General features: G+C 33.5%; 2 protein-coding genes across 4 annotated transcripts; one reads left to right on the top strand and one right to left on the bottom strand.

Annotated features, from left to right (window-relative positions):
• Window positions 1–6,030: 6,030 nt before the first annotated feature.
• LOC102604131 (uncharacterized) lies at window positions 6,031–7,096 on the top strand. The gene has a single exon (XM_006360947.2). The coding sequence runs from the start codon at window positions 6,391–6,393 to the stop codon at window positions 6,946–6,948; it is 558 nt and encodes a 185-aa protein (XP_006361009.1). The 5' UTR covers window positions 6,031–6,390; the 3' UTR covers window positions 6,949–7,096.
• A 270-nt stretch (window positions 7,097–7,366) lies between these two features.
• On the bottom strand, window positions 7,367–17,940 carry LOC102604470 (heterogeneous nuclear ribonucleoprotein Q). Of its 3 annotated transcripts, none has more exons than XM_006360950.2 (9): window positions 17,746–17,940; window positions 15,926–16,351; window positions 15,693–15,809; window positions 15,433–15,573; window positions 15,159–15,338; window positions 12,613–12,817; window positions 8,192–8,373; window positions 8,018–8,103; window positions 7,367–7,755 (listed from the first exon to the last, which is right to left on the bottom strand). In XM_006360950.2, the coding sequence occupies exons 2-9, from the start codon at window positions 16,304–16,306 to the stop codon at window positions 7,611–7,613; spliced, it is 1,437 nt and encodes a 478-aa protein (XP_006361012.1). In that variant the 5' UTR covers window positions 16,307–16,351; window positions 17,746–17,940; the 3' UTR covers window positions 7,367–7,610. The 3 variants fall into 3 exon arrangements, with proteins under 3 accessions (XP_006361012.1, XP_006361010.1, XP_006361011.1); XM_006360948.2 differs by having other exon boundaries at window positions 8,018–8,106; XM_006360949.2 differs by lacking the exon at window positions 17,746–17,940 and adding an exon at window positions 17,616–17,725 and having other exon boundaries at window positions 8,018–8,106.
• Between the last annotated feature and the right edge of the window lie 2,155 nt (window positions 17,941–20,095).

Here is a 20,095-nt window from a genome sequence, read left to right on the forward strand (position 1 = left end):
TAATCCATAGTCAAAGTAATAATATTTGACTCTCGAGGTCCGAACAATAATACTACTATATAAGTTGAGAAAGAGGAAGTAATATAATATGGTTGTTGAGAATACAATAACTAATATAAAAGTGTGCTCTCTCTAACAGCTTAAGCTTTTAGATGAGACGGTATCAGAACAGGCTTTCATGTTTTAATAAATAGTAAATTAAAAGAAAATCATTCTTGTTCACGCAAGTCTAGTTTCAACTTTGGGTGGGCAGCTTGCTACAACTATATTTATGAGTTCATTTGACCCAATGATAAATCCAATTCAATTATACCCATTTTTGGGTAAATAATGATAGATAAATTAAATGTGAATATAAAAGATGTTGATTGAATTGAATGAAATAATGAAATTCGTAAGTTGTTGCTTTAGTTGAGGATTTGATGGTGGCTTTATCAATTTTGGATAATTTTCTCTTATACAATTACCTTAACGGTTGTGATTAAATGGTTTAATTAGATATTTATTTCTAAGCTACAAAAAACTAAATCCTTATGGATCTTACGTGTGAATTCAAATTAATTGGATTCTAAATTATTTGCAAATTCAAATTATATATTTTGACCACAGTCTCTCAATGTATCTGACACCAAATTTGGCATATAATTAAGAGAGAATTGAAACACTCTTAAATTTGGCGAGAATTATTAGTTTCATTCGTAAACTATTGATAGCCTTAAAAATACCCCTCTACTTGACTAACTGAACTTAAATATACACTAATCTTGCCATATGGGTGAAAGACACAACTAAATTCTCGTCGGTGGTTTCAACATTTCCCTCGACTCTTATTAAAAATCTCACGCTAAAGAGTTTGATACCACTTGCTATGTCACGTGACGGACCAGAGGTATATTTAAGTTCAATCAGTCAAGTCACGGGCAGCTGGTAAGGTATAAAAAAAAGTCCTTCGCCTTAGGCCCCCAATAAATTTGGGGGCCCATTTTTTAGTTAATTAGGTAGGATTAAACTAAAAAAAAAAATTAGAACTAAGACAACAAATGCAAACGGCATTAGTGAAGTGATAGATATGACAATTATTTTTTCCCTTTCCAATAAAAAGTTGTCTACTTTTTTTAATGTACAAGTTATCTTTTTTTTTTTATCTTATTCTTTTTCTAATTTTATTTTTATTTATTCTATCCTCCTCTCTTCTTCTCTTCTATTTCTTTTCTATTTCTCTTTTCTAATCTTATATCTCTCTTATTCAAAGCTTAAGAATTTACTTATTCTATTGATAGTTTATATTTTAAATTTGGAGAAATATATATTGCAGCAGCCCAATTCATTTTTGGAAATCAAGTCTTCATAGTTCTTGAATTCGGTAATATCATTCTAATTTCTAATATTATATTGGTTTTGTGTTTTATGTTTATTATATTTTTTATTTGATATTGTAATAGTGTTTAAAATATTTGTTAGATTTTAATATGTCAACTAGAAATATGAATCTGGTCATTCAAAACTTAAAAAGAAAAAAGAAAAAGTACGATAACTTGATAAAATACTCAAAAATAGTGCTCTTGATAAATTTTAGAAGTGGTTTGACTATATTATCGATTGAAAAAGAATTATTAGAAGAGATTGACTACACAAAAATTATTAACAACTTTGCATCTCAAAAAGCTAGAAAAATAGATTTAAAATAAAAACATTTATAATTTATAATTTTTTTTTAAGGCCTCTAGTTCGATTTTGGCCTTAGGCCACCAACGGGTTTGAGCCGCCCCTGAGTCAAGTAGATATGTGTTTTAAAGATCGTCAATAGTTTAAGAACGAAACTAACAATTCATGTCAAGTTCAAAGATATTTTTAATACTTCTCTTTATAATTAACAAATATTGAGATAATAGATAATTATTTAAAAACATAAATTGAATTAGCCAATATGACAAGGATATACATCTAATTATATAATTATTCCAAAAAAATAAATAGAAACTCATACTTATCAAGTGGACGTAATATTAAAGATTATGGACACACAACACTTATATATAAGACAATTACATATGCATTTATTTCTTGAATTAATGAAATGTAACTTGTTGATAAAATTGGTAGTTGGGACAACAAGAAAATGAGAGATGTAGATAGAAATCAAGAAACCGAATATATAACTTTCTAGAATTTATGAGATTCGACACTCTTGAGGTGTCAAAGTTATTCGTTTGATCAATCGGTATTTTGGTAAAGGGTGAAAATTATTTACTTCAATTTCGATTTTAAAAATCAAATTTCCTTTCAATTTTGAACATAGCTAAATAAATTTTTTAGGATAATTTACCTAAATAGCATAGTGTTAAGAGTTAATTACATTATTTTTTAAATTGTAATTTTTTTAATTTTTTTTATGGATTTTGGATATATCACTGAACTTCCGGATACATTAGCAGATATCTGCATACATAGGTGAAGAATGTATCCAAGAGGGAAGGGATGTATCAGAGAGGGATAGGACATCTAGATCTGGGCTTTCGAATACATCAGTAGACCTCCGGATACATACGTGAGGGATATATCCGAGAGAGGAGGGATGTATCAGAGAGGGATGCATTCGAGAGGGGATATGAATGTATCAGCGAGTGGAGAGTGATGTATCCGAGAGAGGATTTTTGAAAGAAAAAAAATGGCAGGAAATTTTAGAGATTATGGTAAAATAAGATGTGTATTTAAGTAATTTTTCCAAATTTGTATCGTTATTCTATACGGTATTTATTTTATTCTTGTCATTTCAATCTTTCATATACGTATTAGTTTTTTTTTATATTATATAAAAAAAATGATTTTTAACCTATGTATTTATTAATTTTTACTTAATTAAGTTTATTAATATTGTAAGTAAAATAATTTTTTTATAAGTTTGTCGCAAGCTCTATTTTATTTTTTATGATTACTATTTTAATATTGCATGTATTAAGTAAGTATGTATGTATCATAAGCATGCATATTTAAGTTTAACATATCTTTAATTGTCTACTATTTATATAGATAAATAAATTTTGATTGTTATTAATGAAAAATCAGATAATATTTAAGAATTCATTATAAAATATACATTTACTTTTTTGTATTACTTGCATAAAAATATGTTTATAATTATAGATTATTGTTTCTGTTAATAATAATAATAATAATAATTTATTCCATTCATTTGTTTCATTGTAAAATGACATAAACTTATACACTCAATTAATATTTCTCATTTTTTTTTATGAAAATAATATTTTTTACAGAAAATTTATTGTATAGATAAAAAAACAAATATCTTGATTTTAAAGAAATAAAAAAATAACAATTGATGATATAAAGGTAAAATAAACTTTTAGAAAAGTACTTGATAGTACTTAACTGAATGCAAATCGGAACTCTACCCCTGCCAAGCCATAGTGGTCTAGATGATAATAATCCTTCTGTCCAAATTTATGTGTTTCTGTTTAAATTTTAATAGTTAAACAATTTTTTCTTTAATTGTAAATCTTTCACATATTTTTTAAATATTTTAAATTATTGATTATTGTGAATTACAATATTTTTTACATTGTTTTCAAATATATAATTTTCATATCAAGAAATTTAAAAAATTCATATCCAATTCCAAAGTAAAATTAATTAATGTTTTGACTTTTAAAATTCGAACGATACCACGTGAACTAAAAAAGTGGGAGTAAATTGCATGTTTTTAGTTTCAAATTTCAGGTAGACTGCTCACCTTATTGTTCACTCAAGTTTAGTTGGGCAGCTTGCCTGATTATTGTTTAAAGTAGGTGATATTTATGAGTTCATTTGGACTTTCTCTTTTTTTGTTTTGATTGTCTTCTCTCTTTAATCTGTTTAAATATTAAAGTGGATTCAATATTAGAGATTAGTATGAGCACTTATATTAAGACAATTAGGTATGCATTTAATTCTTAAATAAATGAAATCTTACTAGTTGATAGAGGTGGGACAAAAAGAAAATGAGACATATGTAAATACAACGCAAGAAAATGAGACATATGTAAATACAACGCAAGAAATTAAACATTTAGTTTTCTAGAATTAAACAGATACAGAACATCGTATATCAAATGAAAAAAGAATTATAGTTATCATGTAGTATTAAAGATTATGGGCATACACACTTAGATATGAGACAATTACATATGCATTTACTTCTTAAATAAATAAAATCTTATTACTTGATAGAGGCATGTAAAAAAAAAAAAAAAGACATATTGTAGATAGAAAATAAGAAATCGAACATTTAGTTTTCTTGAATTAAACGAATACAAAATATCGAATGAAATAAAAAAACTAGCTATCAAATCAATGTAGCTAGTATTAAAGATTATGGGCGCACACACTTATATATAAGACAATTACATATGCATTTACTTCTTAAATAAATGAAATCTTACTACTTAATAGAGACATGGAAGAAAGAAAATGAGACACTGTAGATAGAAAATAATAAGGCAAGAGAGAACTTATGACCTCGCGGATGGAGAGGGATTCGAACCTCCAGTATTTCTTAAAATACTTACCGAATATTTAGCTTTCTTGAATTAAATAAATACAAAATATCGAATGAAAAAAAGAATTCTAGTTATCAAGTCAAATATAGTTTTAAAGTTTATGGGCATACACACTTATATATAAGACAGTTACATATGCATTTACTTGATAGAGGTAGCATTATAGATTGAAAACATGAAACCAAACATTTAGCTTTCTTGAACTAAATGGATACAAAACATCGAATAAAAAAAAGAATTCTATAGTTATCAAGTCAACGTAGTATTAAATATTATGGGCACATACACTTATATATAAGACAATTACATATGTTTTACTTCTTAAATAAATGAAATTTTATTACTTGATAGAGGTGGGACAAAAAAAAAAGTCATTCATTTTTATTTGTTCACTTTGACATTGCACACCTCTTAAGAAATAATGATTGATATGAATATTTTACTACAATACACATTAATTTAAAATTTCTAGTGCAACTTCAATTGTCAACTTACAGTCTTTTAGTTTTCAGTTCAGCATCAATTATTAGGGCTTTAAATGATATGTATGTTTATCTATGAATGTATTCTCTTGCAAGGTATGCTACTTTTCCATTTCATTTTACTTGGCTCTTATATCAAAAATAGATGTTTCAAGTTATTTGTCCATTTTAATAAATCAATAAGTTTATTTTTTCCACACTACCCTTAGTATTAAAAAACTACTCCCTCCATTTCATATTAATTGAATTGTTGAGACATTTTTCATTTTTCAAATTAACTTAATTGTTCAATTTTCAAAACTACTTTTAGAATGTTTTTCCAATTTTACCTTTCATTAGTTAGTATTGGAATTAGTTATTAATTAATGTTTAGTTATTATAATCATAATTTTGATAATAATTATTAAGGGTAAAAATGGAAAGTTAAGCCTAATTTATGTCTTAATCTTCTTTTCTTAAAATGTGTGAAATACCTCAACAATTCAATTAATATGAAATGGAGGGAGTATAAAATAGTAGTAGTCAAATTTAGAGATCCAAAACCTCAGATTAGTTTAGTAAAATACATTTCTTAATGAAGTTTTCTTAAGAGGTGTGTCAGGTCAATATGAGTCAAGTAATACGAAACTGATGAAATATCTGGCTGGTAAGAAACGAACTCTAATTTTCTTTAATTATTATTCTGTGTAGAATGGTTACTTTTCTTGTTGGAAAAGAAATTAGGGTTATATTAGGATTATATAAATTAGCCTAGGAAAGTCGTGTATTCCTTTATGGTTACCAACATTTAATTTTAAAGCAATAGAGAGAAATCATGAGCATTAAAGTATGGAAGATTTGAAGTTTTGAGTTGTTTCAAGTCTATCAAGTTGTAATCATTTTTCTTCATTGAATTAGTAATTTGTAATGTTTCTTTCCCATCAATAATAGAAAAACTACCTAAATACACAACTTATTTTACCATATTCTTTAAAATTTCCTACCATTTGAAAAAAATTACAAAAATCCCTACTCTCTCCTATTCTAGATAATCACTTTACGCGATTAATCGATCGAATACATTACGCGAAGTATCGGTCGAATACATCACTTTACGCGATGTATCAAAACATAGGAGATGTATCGAAAAAATGTTGAGTGAAGTATCCGAAACCGAGATGTGATGTATCGAAACGTTGAAGGATGTAATCTGAATTTGGGACGCAATGTATCAGGTTAGCCCACACCATTTTTACAAGGTTGAGGCTCAAATAATTCTGGTCCACACACCTGACCAGACCATTTCCACTTCACTTATTTGTATTTGTATTACTCCAATCTCCCTCCCTCTCTAAACCGTAACCAGAAAAATCATGTGGGCCGCGATGAGCCTTTCAGTTGCCGCACCGGCACCATTCGCCACCACTAAACCGGCGGCAAATCGCCTTTCGGCCGGATCTCCGAGGAAGTTTCAGCTCTACTCGCAGCTTAGAAACCTCGACTTAGCATATGCGGCGGAGCAAACGCAGCAAATTCGGAAGAAATCGCAAACAAATCATTTAGGTTATAGGGCGGAGCAGAAGCAGAAATTTTGGAAGAAATCACAAACAACGCACATACAACAAGCAGAAGAAGAACAAGTAGAAGAAAAACATGTAGATTCAAAGGATGAAGAAAAGAAACTGACCGGATTTGACGTATTGCAGGCACTGGAAAAAGCAACGGCACGGAAAATGAAGAAAAAGAGAAATGGAAGAGATGGTTCATTGTTAACTAGTAGAAAAGTGAGTGAACAAACAGCTGCAGAGAATGAAGCTACGGCGGATTACGGTAACAAAATTGTTCGACCATTGAGCATAAGAGAAGATTGGGGAACTCGTTTAGATCAACTGGAAAAAAGACTTGAACAACTTGTAGATACAATAGCTTGAATATGCACAATTGCTAATACTAAACATACATACACATAAAAAACAATTGTTGTTTTTAGTGTATTATTATTCCCTCTAATTTATACCTATAGTGATAGATTATACTTATAAGATATAAATATAGTTTGATCTTTTGGGATCTTCAATACTATGATGAGCATATCAACTTGTGCAAATAGACACTTTAAACTATCCAAAATTTAAACAAGCACACACACGCCCGACGTGACATCCTACACATATAATGTTTTTGAATGTGTGCAAATAGACACTTGAACTATCCAAAATTTGAACAAGCAGACACACACTTCATGTCATTGCAGTTACGGATCAGAGGACCAGGGCTGCTAGCTCCATCTAAAAATCCAAATCTGGAATGACTATGACAAACAGTGAAGCTACAAGAGACTCAAAGCAGTTTATCTCAACAATTCATGAAGCAATTTATGAACTAAAAGTCAAGCAGACAATATAATGAAACGCCCAAAACATCTCCAACATCTATGTTTGTTTAGTTACAATGCCTCATTAAGTTGCTGAGATTGGTCTAACTTTTACTTAACTAAGTTTCCTTTTTATAAATAAAGAGGAAACAGGAAATAGTTGTCCTGGATTACTGGTCTGGTGTTCAATGTAAGTAGCAAGTACAACATTTCACCGCTCTAATATGGTCGATAACGTCTACCACGGTTGGAATCATCTCCGCCACCACTGGATCCTCCTCCTCGTCCTTGTGGTCCACCAGCACCATTGTTCCTGTCATTCCTCCGAGGCCGAACAGGTGGTGCCTGAACTCCTGGCTGCTGGCTGCATGGGAAATATCACAACGTTAAAAGGTTTTGATTTATTCTATGCACAGTCTATACTTCATTGGTGTTGCTAAGATATTGCATTATCAAAACTAGAATATTTCAACATTTATCTGAACATCTAGTTATAATGTGATCATCCAGTCTCCAGTATACGAAAAACTGAAAATTACAGTAGTGATGATAAAAACTTTAAACTCATATTCAGAATACGAGCTAGAGGCAACCAGAAATAGATGTTAATATTCATAGGAACTTACAGGACATAGCCGATCTGACCATCTGGTAAAACCATTGGCACCATTTGCATACCTGTTGGCATTGGTCCTCTACCATATATCATAGGCTGCTAAAGAATAGTAATCTATGAGATGAATACGATCAATTACAAAGTGAAGAATCGTTGATGAAGACATGAAGTACAAAGAAAATACCTGTTGGAACGCAGCAGCAGCAGCACCATAACCAGCTGTTAGAGGTGCATACGGGTTCATTGGAAATGCACCATATCCTGGATGGGGAATATAATTATGATGTGGTACCGCATTGTGAGGACTAGCTGCATCAAACTTCTTTTCAGTCTGAGGCTTTGCAAGAACTACTTCTAACATCTGACCTGCAATCCACATCCACTTAATTTATTTGCCAAGTGAAATACACAAGTACATTTCTAGTTTGGTACAGAGATTTCATATAGCTGATTCAGCTGAGAAATCGTAGACAGATTGATTAAAATACAGCAGAAAACACAGAATGACACTATCATAAAACTAACATGCTAAGTAATGTTAAACCTCTGAATAGAGAAGCATCATACAGTGACGCATGAGCGTAAATTTCAGAATTGTCACAAAACCGGACTAAACAAAGATGCATGGCATTTTTAACTTATTCTAGTAATAACATAATCCTAAGCTAATGTGCACAAAATACCCCCTCATATTGGGAAAAGGAACCCCGTGCTCGTGGTATTTCCATTCTTTAAAAGTTAAGTAGCCCTCCATGCTACGTAGCAATACCATACCATCAAGATATGTTCTGGTTGTACGTTTCCACAACTTTACATCATTTTAGACCAATTAAATGGAGATCACACAACTAAATGCACAGGGAAATTCTAGATTATAATTCAGAGAGAGAAACTAAAAGTATTTACGGAAGCACATATCAATACAACAATGACAACACTCCTCAAAGCCAACAACCTATCAGCAGGAAATATACCAAGACCCAACAACCCAACTCGTTCATTAGGCATTGTACAATATTCGAGTCAAAGTTGAAAAGTAAAGAGCAATTCAATCAGAGTTGAGACAAGTTTGTGGAAGTAGAAACATGTTTCGCTATAAACTCCATTGGTAGAAAAAGTTTCGGCAATAAACTTCATTGGTAAAAAAATTTCCGAAAAGTTTAAAAAACTGTGAATGGGCACCGATATTTCACTTGAAATGCACCTTCAAACCAATATTTCACAAAAGTTGTGTATTTGCAAATACTCATGCCCAAATTAGTATTTGCAAATACTAAGTCCAGAATTTGCAATATAGAAGTATATTCATGCATAAGCAGATCCTTAATAATTTAAAATACTAAAGCACAATCTTTAACCATATTACATGCCTTCAAAAAAAAATAATCTAACAAGTAGCTCAAGGAATTTAAACCCAATTGTGAAATGATATTTGCTAATAGTATTTCAATGATTTTGGTGAGTTTTTGCTTTTACCATTCAAACTCAGGGGAAGACTTAAGTTGAGGTAAAAGTGATAGGATGCCTTCTTTTTAATCATTTTTGTGTCCGGACCAACGCATATGCACCTCGACTATTCAAACGGGTACCTGCTACCTCCGACCACTAAGGTATAGGATAACTCTCCACCAAGGTGGGGATGGTAAGAAAACACCTTTTGTTTTTGCTTATTTGAACCTAACACCTCATGATTCTCCTCCTACCCCGCTGGCCACTAGTTCAACCCTTAGATGCAGGATGCCATGTCTTCCAATTTTATGTTCTTTCTTAGGTCTAATACTTGTAACACTACAGTGCTAGCAAAACTCAGAACGAACTAGATATATTTCATAATAAAAATATGATCGCAAATTGCCCTTTGCCCACCTTTAGTGGTTTAAATGCAACAAAGCATCTCATAAGAAATGAACCATACCCAAACTCAACCTCAAAAGCCAGTTCATGAGGTGAGGAATACCCAAGACCATACAAGGAGATCAATTACATGTCCTACAAGCAATGTGGGACCACTTAACCCCCTTCACCCTGCTCAAGTGTGCCAACTCGAGTATGAACAACATAATATGCAAACATTGGGACACATAATAATAGGTGTCATACTGTGATACTATGATAAGAAATGAGCCATCAGCCTAACTTGGCCTCAAAAGCTAGCTCATGAGCTGAGAATTGTCCTAAAGCATATAAAGAGACCAATTCAGATCCCACAATCGATGTGGGACAACTTATCAACATCGATATCATGGTAATTGATTTTTCTCTTTTATGATTAAAACAAATACTTGGCAATAAGTTGACGGTAAATGGGAGATGCCCAATGAACTAATGATTGATCTTGTTGTCTCTAATCGTTGTACTGAAATAAAAAGCATTTATACTCAAAAGAGAAAATGTGAGTCTTGCATGAAAAAGAAAGAAAGAAAGAAAAACAACTGAGGACATCTAGTAAAGCACGAATGCAACGAGAGGTTCAAGAATATTTCACAAGGTTAAAAGTGATTCTAATTAATTGAAAAAAATGTAGGTTGAATCATCTTTGAGGATGGCTTCCCAAAAACAAATTTGGGTAGGCAGTTTTTTTCTTAAGTTGGAAGAGACAAATTAGAATAACCTAACTGGCGCACCAAAAGCTACTTGATGGCAAGGAGGGAAGCAGAATTTGATGGAGCAAACGACCCCAAGAGAGAAGACCATAAGAATGACGTTCAAATCAGGTCTAGCTCAACAAAGCAAAGGAGGAATTTTTAGAAGTTTCAAACTCAAGAAGACGCCCCAAAAAAGAAGAGATTCTTTGTTACCCAAGCAGCAATCTCTTTTTGCAGGTTATCATCAATAAGATCCTCATTACTTATCCAAAAAATGAAAAGATTCTTTGGTTGGAAGTTTGACTTGTAGTATGACTTTCTACTTGAAAGAGAGGATACATCATAGGCAACCATCACTTGATCATGACAACTATAAATCCTATGTATCCATTCAGTTCATTCAGATACTTTTCACTATGTATCTACTACTTTAATTTGATCATGGGTCCTTGTTGAGTGCAATTGAACTAACAACGAACTTTGACAAAAGTTGTATTTGTGTGATAGGTTGAACCAATTTTAGGCTTAACTAAAAATTAATTGATCTTGCAAGAGCTGCAAAACCTGAGTAATGGAAATTTCTCTCTTTGAGATGGAAGATTAAGGGACATTTTTAATCTAGATTTTTAGTTTAACTGTTCATCTTATAGTTTGGTACAGTCCAGAGTCCAGACTTCGTAACTAGGTTCATAGTCTTTAAACAGATCTACACAGGATGACTTGATCCAGGAAAAGCCTATAACTGTCACGGGATTCAGAAATACACATTACACTCCTGACAACTGAACTGAGTTGATTTTAGTTTCAGCACAGCCCTAAGCAGTGAAACTTGTCTGAAAATCTTGAAATGGAAAAAGAGCATACACAGATGAGAGTTGATCCAAAACTGGGAAATATCTAGAGCTTTCACCCCAAAGTCAGTTTGACTTGAAAAAAACAGGCATCATCCATTACAATGGGATCTGGTTAATCATAGTTTGATAGTCCCAAATTTGAAACTAACTGTTTCAAACTCTTGAAAGAAAACATTTGCAGTGTTATAAAAGTTGATAAAAAATGAGCATATAGATCGCTTGCACCCCAAGGTCAGATGAAAAAAAAAAGTATGTCAATGACAATTGGACTTGGCCAATCTTACTTTTTGTTCAGCCCAAACTGTAATACTTAATTTCAAAATCTTTAAAAAAAGAAATTATAGAGGATGAGAGGAGGTGATGTGAAAATTGGCTATATTCAGATGGTCATTTTGCTTTGATTCAGAAACAAAGGCACCAGACTCCTGACAACTGAAGTAACCTGACTTTAGTGTAGTACAGTTCAAACTCTAGACTTATTTCCTCGAAGTCCTAGAAATAATTACACAGGATGAGAGTTGATCCAAATACAGGCTATAGTATCTAGATTGCTTTCACCCCAAGTTCAGCACAAAAACAAAATAGGCCTCACACTCCTGACAACACTTATGGGCATTTCTTCTTTGTAATCTCTTTATGATATCCTCCTAACTTTAACACAATCTATCTATGATATAACAGAATATGCCATCAGTACAGTTTATGTATAAAGGAATAAGAATTCCAACTTTCATTACTAAGTTTTCCAACTAGATTTAGCAAATCCTAAGAAAATATCAATTATAGCAAACTAGGAATTGTTCAACACAAAGCCTCAGCTGGTACTAAATGTTCCTAAATAGATCCTTGAAGCGCATAATACAAATGAAAATTCTCAGATGATCAAGGACTTTTTAAACAAAAAAAAAACATATCACAAGCACATCCATCTCTACTCATTGATCACTTTAGGTATGTCCTCACAATGACGGACTAACTTCATGCCCACCCTCACCCCTCCTCTCTCTATCTCGTGATTTATTTATTTTCCTTTTGTTCTTTTCCTTGTTGGGAAGGGGAGAAGTGATTTACAGGAGGAGCCAGTGGAACACTCAGATGTAGATCCTGAGTTTTCCTTTATGCAATGTATGTTTTCCACTTGGTATTTACATGTCTAGAAACATTACCATTTACTTCATATGTTTCAGTGTCTTTAACAGCTTTCAGAGCGCTTGACCTTTCTGCATAATGGACAAATCCAAAGTCTCTTTTACCACCAACCTTGGCTGGCGGCATAACAACTCTGGTAACTTCACCATGGCGTTGGAACAATTCCTTCAATTGTTCAGTAGGAGTGTTTTCTGGAATGTTCTTCACATAGAGTGCTTTAACCTGCAAAAGACAACAGAAGATGTGTAATACAATGTGCAAACTAGCAGAAACAGGTTGAAATAAGAGTCTTTCTAATAGCGAAAAGCACAAAGAAGCAAAAATAAGGTCCCATAGGATTTGAAGCAGAAAGCAAAAAGTGATGAGCATGGTTCTTTATGTGAAGAGCACTATTTACTGGAAATAGACAATAAAAAGGGTAACCCAGGGTCCTAAGATCACGCTGTGCGAGGTCTGGGGAAGGGCCGGACTACTATTTACAGAAAATTAAAAAATATGATACGTATATGACTTTAGTAATATAATAATCCAATTTCAATAAAAATACTAATTTCAATGCTTATTTACAATAATGTCAAGAATAATCCAACACCTCAAGATGGGATTCATAACCGGATTCCTCATCGGAATCATTTTGCGCGTAATTCTTTGGAGATCACATTTATCTTAAGTGCATAGCTTCACCCATGAAGCAGTGATTCCTCACTTTGCATAGCTTTGTCGCTTAATAAAACTAACTGATAGAAAAGATTTCATTATTTTGCACGGGTGGATCTTCAATCAGACAATTGATTCGTATTGGATTTGGACAATATAACAAGTAACCTAACACCATACCAAATGTGGATTTATTTTTTGAAACTGGTAACATTTGTATTGATATTAGTACTTAGGTAGTACTGGAAGAACCATATTTACAACAGAGGAAGGTAAAAAAAAAAAACAATCCTAACTCTAGATGGACCCTAAAACATCTAGAATTGACTCAGTCTCATTAGAGTAAACATTTGTACACCAAAATCAGAACAACAAAATACATTTAAGTTTTAATCTCCTGCACATTGTTGCTCCTGTTTTCAAAACATCCGTCATTTCTCTCTCTCTCCATATTGTCCATCTACCAACTATGTGATTTAGCTCACTATGACTAATCTTTTTTCTTTTAGGGATGTAATAGTAGTGACCATGCCAGCTCGCACACACTACCTTGATGATAGCACAAAAAGTACCTAGCCCAACACCAAGTCCGGCAAAGATACCAAACAAAAGTTTGAAGACTTTTAACTCTCTTTGAAAAGGTTGGATGCTTAGAAGAGCCACAGGAGGAGCCTATGGAAGTATACAATATGACCTAATTAGTGCTCAAGGAAGGGGGTCAAAGGTTCAACTCAAGAGAACAGGTGTACAAAAGGCCAAGAGTAAGAATGGCATCAAAAGCGCCGTCAATTTTGCACCGATGTTTTTGGCAACAGAATGGAGGCAATGCATTCCACCCCCAAAAGCACACCCCCACAAAATAGGCAACATTTTGGGCCAGTGAACACTCAGACCAAAAGCACCTCCTGCGCTTTGCATTCCGAACCAGCAGAATTGAATCCTGGGATGAGCTATTCTTAGTCCTACTTTCAAGGTTAATTTGGGTACTTATTTATTTACGACCAATGTAACCCATGGTATAAATAGTTTTCCAGGGGTTGTTCTTCCTTCTTAGCTAGCCTTTGATGAATATAGATTGTATCCTTACTCAACTTCCAAACCCTCATTGGTGCTTGCTTGACTTGATTTCCTCTTGGGGGTTTCAAATGCTCTTGGTGCTGAATTGAAATTTCCCAATAGAAGGTATTCGGCTTTTTTGCCAATAATTACCTATTTAATTCAATTTTGTATCAAACATCTATTTCTACACCTTCATCTATTTTATTCTGTGATTCTTTACTTGTTCTTCCATTAATTCTACTATCACTCCACTATTCCATAATCATGTAAGAGTATCTTTAGCAGGCACTAGGTTTACGAGTTTTAGTTCTTAACAAATCATATACACTATGAATTCTGCAGTAAAGCTACCCACCACAACTCTCCCCCAGCTATGGTTACAGCACGCCCAGAGAACCAAAAAGTTTGAGCTACCATCACAGTTTCCTGACTCAATAGTATCTAATGCAACTCAAATATATAATGACAATAAGTTCATTAGTTTTATGCACATTAAAAATACCAGCCTTATCCCCCTCCTCATTCCTAGCCACACCCACAATGCAGTAAACAAAGAAAAGAAGTTTGACTCAAACCCAATAAAAAGAAAAAGAAGAAGATGAAAGCAATTTTCTGGAAATACAGGGGGGAGGGGGGGAGGACAGGTAGCGTACTGCAGTCAAGCCAACAGGGCCACAAGTGGAAAAAAAGAATAAGGGACTGATCATTCTGCTGTTGGTAAGGGTTCATAGTAAGAATCAAACACCAAGCATGTGACATTTGACACTTGGAGAAACAACATATCAAGAGTATTTGCTTAAGATTTCATAAAAGCTACTCAAGTAACTGTGAGATATATGGATTTTACCTGAGCAGCGGCAGAAGAATGATCAGGTGTAATCTTTGGGTCAGCCCAGGTGACAGTTGGTGAATTTCCCTCCAGCTTAAAATTTGTACTTACCATTTTTCTCCGAGAGTAATCCGCACAGGCATTATTGTAATATTCAACAAAAGAAAAGCCCCTATTACGTGCTGGGTTTTGAGGATCCTTCAGTCAAATATTAGAAGTTTATAATTGTCCATGAGATGCCCATGATAGAGTTGCAACAATTTATATAAGTGTTTAGGACATCAATACACACCTTTATGAGTTCTATTGTTTCTGCACCAGGACCAGTCCCATCAATGACTTTTCTGAAGTCGTCATCAGACCAGCTCTTTGGTACATTACCAATGAACAATCTGTATTTAGTTTCTGACAGTGAACACCTTAAGGTTTTTCCCTGGATTGATAATAAACACAAAAACAAATAAATTACAAAATTATGCACTTAAACTAAAAGAGAAGATAGAGTTATAGAAAAATATGATCAATGAAGCCAAGTGTGGATGCAGAAATCACCTTGAATTCTTTGTTATGCAATTCTTCAATAGCCTTTTGTGCCTCATCTTTTGTTTTGAATGCTACAAAGGCAAAACCCTTGCTTTCACCAGTATCCCTATTTCTCATGACTCTGACCTGCCAAGATATGAGATGATGCCACAATCAGGGAAAAGCAAACAATTGAAGTATGTCACAAACATATGCCTCTTGCAAAACTTTCACATTACTTCCAGGGTAGTAATTGGAACTACCTCATGTATTTCACCGAGTGGTTCACAGAGATCCCTCAAGTCTTCTTCAGAAACATCTCGAGGAATACCACCAATAAAAACCTCAGACCCATGTGGAGGGAGAGCTAGAAGTTCAGCATGCTCTTTTTGTTCCTCTTCAGAAAGAGAAGCACTAGGCTTTTCTTCATCTGCAGCTGGCTCCGAAACATCACCCATATCTGCCTCTGGAGACTGCTCTCTCCCACTGTCTCCACCTCCAGAATCATATGATTGTTCTTCGCCATTTTCATCACCGACTTCTCCAGCTCCTTCATCTTCTATCAGTTCTGCATCTTCATCTTCCTCAGAGTAATTTTCATCATCAAGATCCACACGGTCATCAATTTCAGTATTCTCTGCCATGACTGTTTCGCGTTGCAGATTTTCTCATACAACAAATAAACAGGCCTGCAGACCACATTTATGTTAGCTTTTTTCCTTGTTGACAGATATACATCAATCAATCAACCAATTAGTCAATCAACTGTTTCACACCCAAATTACTTAGGGTTAGCTATATAGGTATGTCAAAGGATGGCAAAATCATATTTTTCTTTAAAAGAGCAAGTCCACCCTATGGACATGCAAGTAATGAAGGAAGTTCAGTACTTTCTCCTGTTGTGCACCAAGAAGGAAACACATGTAGGGCAGATAATATTTCAATAAATTCAGGGAGACAAAAATACAAAATCAACAAATGTGCAACCAGTTTCAAACTTATAGAAACACTACTTCTACCACTTTCTTCCTTCTCCATCTTTCGAAGCCCAATGTTCATTAGCCCATGGTGGCATAAATATAAGATGAAGTAGTAAACAATGGAGAAATGAAACTTCTTGGGTCATAAGAAAGAAAATACACTATTATCAATAGACCAAAAGATAAAAATGCATAGAAAAATAGCAAAGACACTTCCTCAAAAAGTTAAGATAACTTTCACCACTTGTTTGTCTAATGTTTAAAGTGCTCAAAATGTCTATAGAAGGACAAAAGCTCTTCAGTGGACTCAACCAATTTTAGAACCAACATAGAACTATGAACTCATATAACAATTCAGGTATCTAAGGAGTTAAAATCAACCGCAAAACAAAATCTTAGAAATCAAACATCCGGAAAAAAAAGAAGATAATTTTGAAAACCCAGAGCTCAAAAATTAACAAAATAATCAAACGCTCAATACACCTATTAAAAATAAACAAAAGCTCTTCACTGAACTCAACCAATTTTACTACCAACATATAACTAAGAATACATTTAACAATTCAGACATCTGAGGAGTTAAAATCAAAGCTAAAAAATATGAACACCACCCCCAACACAAAATCCATTTTTTTTCCTTTCAAAAATGGTAAACAGAACAACCATGGTCGGAGCCAGGATACCACAAGGGGGTTCATCAAAAAATTACCTTAGTGAAAATTCAGTCTCCCATTGAGAACGACCCAAATCAAAGATCCGAAAAAGAGAGAAACTTGAAAACCCAGAGCTCAAAAAAACAAATGCACCCAGAAAAACTAATGAGTAACAAAACCCTAACACAAACATAGATAAGTCCGTACACATCTATCAACGTTTTATATATAAAAATTCAAGATTCTGAACCGGTAATTCCATAATAAAGCTAAAAAAACATAGAGATGGTAAAAATTGATAAAGGGCAAAAGGAAAAAACCTTGTATGAGTATGGGCGGAAATGATAAATGGCAGAAATAGAGAATGTGAGAAGAAGACATTATATGTATATGTATATGTAGTAGTAGTAGAAGAAGAAGAATATATGAGTATTCGGGGGATTTGCATACCCAAAATTAGAGAATTTTTTGCTTATCTGTGTTGTGTTTCTGCTTCTTTAGGAGGAGAGAGTTTGAAGGCGAAGAAGCTAAATCTCAACAATACTGTGAAATTTACACACACCAAAAAGCTCTTTCAACCTCTTTTATACTTCCTGCGATTTCAGTGTGTTCCCAATTTGGCCCTAATTTGGGTATTTGGTACTCTCTACGCCCCGCTGCCCCTGAAAAAGAGGTTGATTTTGTCAATCCATAGATAGAGTTGTAGGGGTATTATCGTCAATTTGAAAAAATGAACCAAAATTGCCCTTGTACTATTGAAAAAGATTTGTGTGTTTGGTACAAAGATTTTTCAATTTACTCGTGTTATGTTTTTGAAAATTTTATTTTTTTTAAATTTAAGGAAAATGTCTTACCTCCAAAGAGTAAAGAAAATATTTTTTTGGAACTAATTTTCAAACCGCATACCTCAACCTTTCATTCTAACTGAAGTTTTGGCTATCGATTCTCAATATTAATTCGGGATCCAACTGTTGATGTTAGATTCGGAATTCGAATTATGACTTTGATTGGAGACCCAACTTCTGAGTTTCGAATTGGGTCAGATCCTATTTTGATGTCGGATTTCGAGTCATAATTTGAGATTAGATTTCGGATTGGGTGTCGAAGTCGAGTTATGAGTCAGGTGTCATAGTGGCGTTCCGAGTATAGGTGGAGGTTGGGTCCCAGATAGGGAGTCAGAGTCGAGTCCCGCGACGGGTGTCGGGATCGGGTCCCGAGTTGGTGATACGTCATATTTTGATTCAAAAGTTGGATCATGCATTGGCCGTCAAGGTCGAGTTCTGATTTAGAAGTCAGTTCTTGGGTCAAGGGTTGACATCAGGATCTAGGTCAAATGTCTAGTTCGGGTATCAAATTCATCATCGGGGTTGGGTGTTAGGATCGGATCTCAATAGAAAATCGAATTTCGATTCAGAGGTCACATTTAGGTGTGCCACTCAACAGGAATCAAACGATTTTCTTGATTTTTTGTGTATATTAGAACATGAATTTTTTGGTAATTGAATTTCGGGCATATATTTCAACAAAATTTACATGACCCTTCGTAATGACATGTGGGAACAATACATATAACTTCACCATGACACAAACCATTTTTTTTAGCATTTAAGAGCCACGCAACAAGAATTAGGCGATTTTCTCAATTTTTCGTGTGTGTAAATGATTTTTTGGGTAATATAGGTTTGGGTACATTTTTTGCAAAAACTTTATAGAACCCGTTGTAATGACCTATGGGAAAAATAAATATACCTCACCATGATCCAGATCATTTTTTAGCATTTAAGAGCCACACAACAGAATTTAGGAGATTTTCTCAGGTTTTCGTTGGTATGAATTTTTTGATGATATAGATTTTAGTTACCTTTTTTTAATAAAATCTTTACAAGACATTTCGTAACAACCTATGGGAATAATACATATAGCCTCATAATGGTTCATGCAACTTTTTAAGTATTAAGGGGCAATCAGCAGATTTAGACGATTTTCTCAATATCTCGTGTGTTAGTACATTAATTTTTTGGTGATATGGATTTTGGGTATTTATTTTGCAAAACTTTACATGATTCTCCGTAGTGACCCGAGGAACAATATGTATAGTCTCACCATGATTCACGCCACTTTTTGACATTTAGGGACCACTCAACACAAATTAGACGATTTTCTCAATTATTCGTGGTGTGTTAGTATATGATTTTTTTTGGTAATATCGATTTCAGACACATTTTTTGCAAAAAAATACAAGACCCTTTGTAATGACTTGAAGAACAATATGTATACACACCATGATCCACACCACTATCTTAGCATTTAGAGGTCATTCAAGAGGAATTAGGCGATTTTTTAGGTTTTTCGTGTATTAGTACATGAATTTTTTGGTGATATGAATTTCGGACACATTTTTTGGAACAATTTTACAGGACCATCTGCAATGACCTGGGAAAACAATATGTATAGCCTCACCACTTTTTTAGCATTTAGGGGGCACTCAACAAACATTTAGGCGATTTTCTTAGTTTTCGTATGTGTTAGTACATGAATTTTTTGATGATATGGATTTCAGGCACAATTTTTGCAAAATATTTGCATGACCGTGAGGAACGATACATGTAGCTTCATTATGATCCACGTCATTTTTAGCATTTAAGGACCACTCAACAAGAATTAGACAATTTTCTCAATTTTTCATATTTTTAATACATGAATTCTTTGGTGATGGATTTTTGTCACATTTTTCGAAATAATTTACAGGACCCTACGTAATGACCTGGAGAACAATATGTATAGCATCAACATGATCCAT

The sequence above is a fragment of the Solanum tuberosum genome, unplaced genomic scaffold (assembly GCF_000226075.1).
Source record: "Solanum tuberosum cultivar DM 1-3 516 R44 unplaced genomic scaffold, SolTub_3.0 scf00338, whole genome shotgun sequence".
In the NCBI taxonomy this organism is placed as follows: domain Eukaryota; kingdom Viridiplantae; phylum Streptophyta; class Magnoliopsida; order Solanales; family Solanaceae; genus Solanum; species Solanum tuberosum.

Excerpts from the sequence above, each read along its gene's own strand:
- LOC102604470 (XM_006360948.2), bottom strand. The coding sequence starts at position 16,306 with ATGGCAGAGAATACTGAAATTGATGACCGTGTGGATCTTGATGATGAA. Across the intron at positions 15,810-15,925 it reads CACTCGGTGAAATACATGAG|GTCAGAGTCATGAGAAATAG; the intron begins GTAGTTCCAATT and ends ATATCTTGGCAG. Across the intron at positions 7,756-8,017 it reads GGTCAGATCGGCTATGTCCT|CCAGCAGCCAGGAGTTCAGG; the intron begins GTAAGTTCCTAT and ends TTTCCCATGCAG.
- LOC102604131 (XM_006360947.2), top strand. The coding sequence starts at position 6,391 with ATGTGGGCCGCGATGAGCCTTTCAGTTGCCGCACCGGCACCATTCGCC.